The sequence below is a fragment of the Pteropus vampyrus genome, unplaced genomic scaffold, assembly GCF_000151845.1.
Source record: "Pteropus vampyrus isolate Shadow unplaced genomic scaffold, Pvam_2.0 Scaffold152, whole genome shotgun sequence".
In the NCBI taxonomy this organism is placed as follows: domain Eukaryota; kingdom Metazoa; phylum Chordata; class Mammalia; order Chiroptera; family Pteropodidae; genus Pteropus; species Pteropus vampyrus.
This window is the reverse complement of record NW_011888933.1, coordinates 1,635,433-1,639,418: the sequence shown is the minus strand read 5'-3', so window position 1 is coordinate 1,639,418 and position 3,986 is coordinate 1,635,433. Positions and strand designations below refer to the sequence as shown.

General features: G+C 44.9%; 1 protein-coding gene and 1 long non-coding RNA gene across 5 annotated transcripts in view; one reads left to right on the top strand and one right to left on the bottom strand.

Moving 5' to 3' along the window:
• The window catches only part of METTL21A (methyltransferase like 21A), a 54,608-nt gene extending 50,628 nt beyond the window's left edge, over positions 1-3,980 (bottom strand). The window contains exons 1-3 of one of the 3 annotated variants that reach the window (XM_011369654.2): positions 3,891-3,980; positions 3,000-3,178; positions 1,392-1,503 (exon numbers count right to left, since the gene is read on the bottom strand). In XM_011369654.2, the coding sequence (XP_011367956.1) occupies positions 1,392-1,503; positions 3,000-3,146 (259 nt within the window). In that variant the 5' untranslated portion in view covers positions 3,147-3,178; positions 3,891-3,980. The other 2 variants (XM_023536295.1, XM_023536296.1) reach the window with 2 other exon arrangements.
• The window catches only part of LOC111745332, a 28,981-nt gene continuing 28,378 nt past the window's right edge, over positions 3,384-3,986 (top strand). The window contains exon 1 of one of the 2 annotated variants that reach the window (XR_002782602.1): positions 3,384-3,465. This is a non-coding gene — a long non-coding RNA (uncharacterized LOC111745332). Of the gene's footprint in view, positions 3,481-3,986 lie in introns of both variants that reach the window. The other variant, XR_002782601.1, reaches the window with a different exon arrangement.

The following is a 3,986-nucleotide window of genomic DNA, read 5'->3' as shown; positions in this document are numbered from 1 at the left end:
GAAATTCAAGTTTAGAAGTTAAGCAAACTTGCCCAAGGTCACCCAGCTAGGAGAAGTTAAAAAACATGTTAAAACCAAGTGTAACTCAAAACCTACGCACTTTACCGCACTAGCATGTCGCTGTATCAGCCAGTGAAGTTTTGCATGAAGCCCTTGTTCTCAGAAGGAAACAAAAAAAACCTCATTTCGCCTCCCAGGTAACTCGTCTCATAACAGCAGAGGGAAGTTAGTGTCATGGAAAGAAAATAACTAGAGCTGCTGTGTCTGACGAGCCGGTTTGAGTTAGAGGGCTCCAATGAGCAGGACTTCAGGGAGTGGCTTCATCTCCTGGAACCCCAGTTTCATTTGAAAAATGAAGATGAAAAATAATACCTAGCATCCTTGGGGAGGTTATAAGGCTAACCTAAGGAGCAAGAGCCTTCTCAGTGACAAAGTGCTGTGGGTACAGACAGATGGAAACCTAAAACAGTTTATACCTACTTCTAACCACCACTCCTGCCCATGCTCCCCACTAAATTTTGGAAGGCAAAATCTAAATAGAGAAAGGAATACTGAAAAAGAACTGAGTTAAGAGAAAGGCAGAAATAAGTTACGTGCTGGCACCATCACCATCTGGGCCTTGTTAGGAATGTAGGCTCTCAGGCCCTGCTCCAGACCTTGGGAATCAGAGGCTGCATTTTAACAAGAGCCTTAAGTGACAGTATTGAAGTGGTGAATATTGCATATGGAATCTTAGAAGCTGGTCTATCCTACCATTAGCTAGCTCAAACTGTATGAGCCAGAAATTGAAGAAAGGAGTCAATAATGAATAATCAGATAATAATGAGGCTTAAAAATACTCTAGGCCTAAATTAATGTATGCAAACCAAATTTTAAAAAAATAACAAACCTTGATATTAATCAATTCATAACTGTATACTGTTAAAACAATTTTTCAATATAAGATGTCAGTACAAACTGTAGCAGAGCCAACCCTTTCTAGAAGAGAAAAACCAGCAAAGTTTCCTAGCAATGAAGGAAAGAGACTATCTGCTCTACCCACCTCTCAGGGTTAAACCCACAGCGTATGGGAAAGCACCTAAACTGTAAGAAAACTATGCACATGAATAAGATAATTCTCTCTGAACTTAAAGTCGCCTTCCAATCATATTAGCTTTGTAAAATTGAAGGAGGCAAAGCGATCTCTCATGAGACATATAAAAATAGGATAAGAGCAAGAAGAAATTAGCCTAACTGGAGTTGAGAGCACCAGCAGTTTGCCCATAACTCACAATAAGTACAAGGGAAAGAAAAATAATCCAGTAAGGGGAAAACTAACAACAGGTTTTGTGTCAAGAAAACAGCAAGTGTACCTCTTGATAAGTTCCACTCAGCGAATGTGTCATACTCACCCAGCAGGGCAGCCACTATGCCCACCAGCCCTGTGCCAGCACCCAGCTCCACGGCAGAGCAGCCCCTGAGCTCCACAGCTCCCATCTCCAGGTACGTGGAAAGAACAACGGCCTGAGTCAAAACACAACGTGATTATGATTAAGGTCAACAAGCACTTTTACAGCTGAAGGGTTTCAATGTGCTGACATGCAAGGTTCCATTCCCAGTTTAATAACACACACAGGAACTCAGCTGCTGCTGGGAGGTAACCTCCTTCCTAGAGCACGCACAGACGCTGCATCCCACAGAACAGCTGCCCCAGGCCGCTAACAGGAGCAGCAGTAGTCAGTGACATTGCCCACACAAGACAGGGTCCTGCTGAATCTGGGAAGTTTAGTTTCTTACTGTCACAGAGTTTCTACACTCAAGGCTTACAGAGCTCCTCTAGCAGAGCTGATATAAAGTCTCAGATTTTGCTTGTGGGAATGTCCAGTTCCTGAACCAAGTTCAAGTCAGCAAGGCCACAATGTCCCCCACAGGGAAAAGCAGAATAGCACCCAAGGCGCCTGGAGCTGCATTCCTCCCTCCTGCATCCCTGACAGTCATCACCCCACAGGGGTCCTCAGCATATGTTATCAGGCATCTAAAGATAAGTTTTAGATACTTGATGTGTAAGTATTTGCATATAATTCTATAAAAGCACTGTATACTTTTAACATAATTTTTAAATATAGTTTGTTTTTCAAGGCCACACACTATTAGTATAATTAGCAATTCCTCTTCTTGGTGAGCATTTTGGAGGCTCACCCATTCCTCATTATTATGCATCTTTATTACTTGGTCTAGGAATACTTTTCATGTGATTCTTTGGACTAGCTTCCTAGAAGTGGTATTACTAGGTTAGAATATATTGAGTTTTATTCCGCAGTGTTTCTCTAACTTCCCTAATAACAATGCTAAGCCTATAAAATTGTATATATGCCAAGCATTTATCTAACATCAAATGAGTTCCCACTGAATCCCAGGTGTGGCGATAGATGCTGAGGGCAAGTCACTGTCACAAGCAGCTGAAAACAGTGCTGGAAGAGGAAGTAAAAAAAGCAATTATGGTGTAATTTTGCAACCATTACAACTATAGAAAACTTAAAACACATGATCCACTTTGGGCTTTGACATTTTACAATATTCTTTGTGCAATATTTTAAAAATTAAACTTAAAAATTAATGAGCGTCCAAAGCAGTTAGGGTCTCCTGCTTTCCTTCCAGTCCTCCATCTTATCTGCTGGGTAAACTACCGGCAAGTCATTTAATTTTCCTCAGCTTTCCTTTACACACCCTTAAAATGCAATCTATTTGGGTGGAATTGGGGCAGGGGAGTAATTCTAATGGGTGGAAGTTTTTTTTGGGGGGGGGGTGATGAAAATGTTTTAAAATTGAGTGTGGTGATGGTTGCACCACTCTGAATTCACTAAACACACACACACACACACACAATTATACACTTTAAATAGGTGAAGTGCATGGTATATGAATTATATCCCAATAAAGCTGTTATTTTTTAAAAAAAAATAAAGACCATTCTTATAATAACAGTCTTACACACACACACACACACACGGCTTACTTACCGCATCCCAAACCACAGCTGCAACTCCCAGTTGCCTCCAGTCCTGCCGGATCTGGATCGTGTGGCTTGCAAAGGAGAAGGTGGCAAGAGGTTTGTGGAATTTCTGCAACCCCATTAGCGCGGTCTCCTCATAGGGCACTAGGGCCATTTCCACTGCTCCTACTCTCTGCTCCCTTAAACCTGTTGGGCAAAAGAGTCCTGAGTGACGCTCTGGCCAAAAACTGCATTATCTCTTAGGTGGCCCCAAATGCTTAAGGTCGCTTTACGAGTTCAAAAGAAAAAGGAGGTGGGAGAAGCTTTTGTCTAATTCTTTTTGCCTGACTCTTCCTCTGAGTCTTCTGGAAAGTCAGATTTGGCTCCGAGGCCAAAGGATGTCTTTGGGCAACAGCACTCAGAACAGTACAACTCCGGCAGGATGCCCTACACATTTCGCTGTTCGGAATCCGTGAATTCAGAGCGGCGTAAAGGTGCGCGAGGAGGAGGTAAAGGGCCCGGGGGAAAGTAGCGCTTTCTAAATTTCCCAGACCCGTGTGGACTGCAGCTGGAATCTGCTGCAGTCAGTAGGGTAATTTTTGTATTGTTTCGGTCTGGCCTCCACCCCGTCCCAAGGGGTGCGTTCAACCGCTCTGACAACCAGGGACGCGAACCCGCCCTTCGTCTGGGTGTGCACGGCTTAATTATCCTGCGTTTTGACGCCAGCTGCATATATACGGTCGATGCAGTTCCATCCCCTAGAGACTAGAAGTGAAAGACACTCATGGATTCCGAGTCGCTTGCGGGGAGAGCGGGACCCCGGGTCAGGGATGGACTCGGGCGTCCGCGGCTAAGAGGCCTCCCCGGAGTCCCCCAAACCTGCGTGCGACCGCCCCCTAGAGGGGCGACCAGTACGCACTTCCTTCCGGCTGGCCCCGGGGCTCTGGGAGCCGGCGGGGGTGGGAATGCGAGATGGGGGAGGGGCCGCAGGGCCCTTTGAGCCCCACAGCCACGC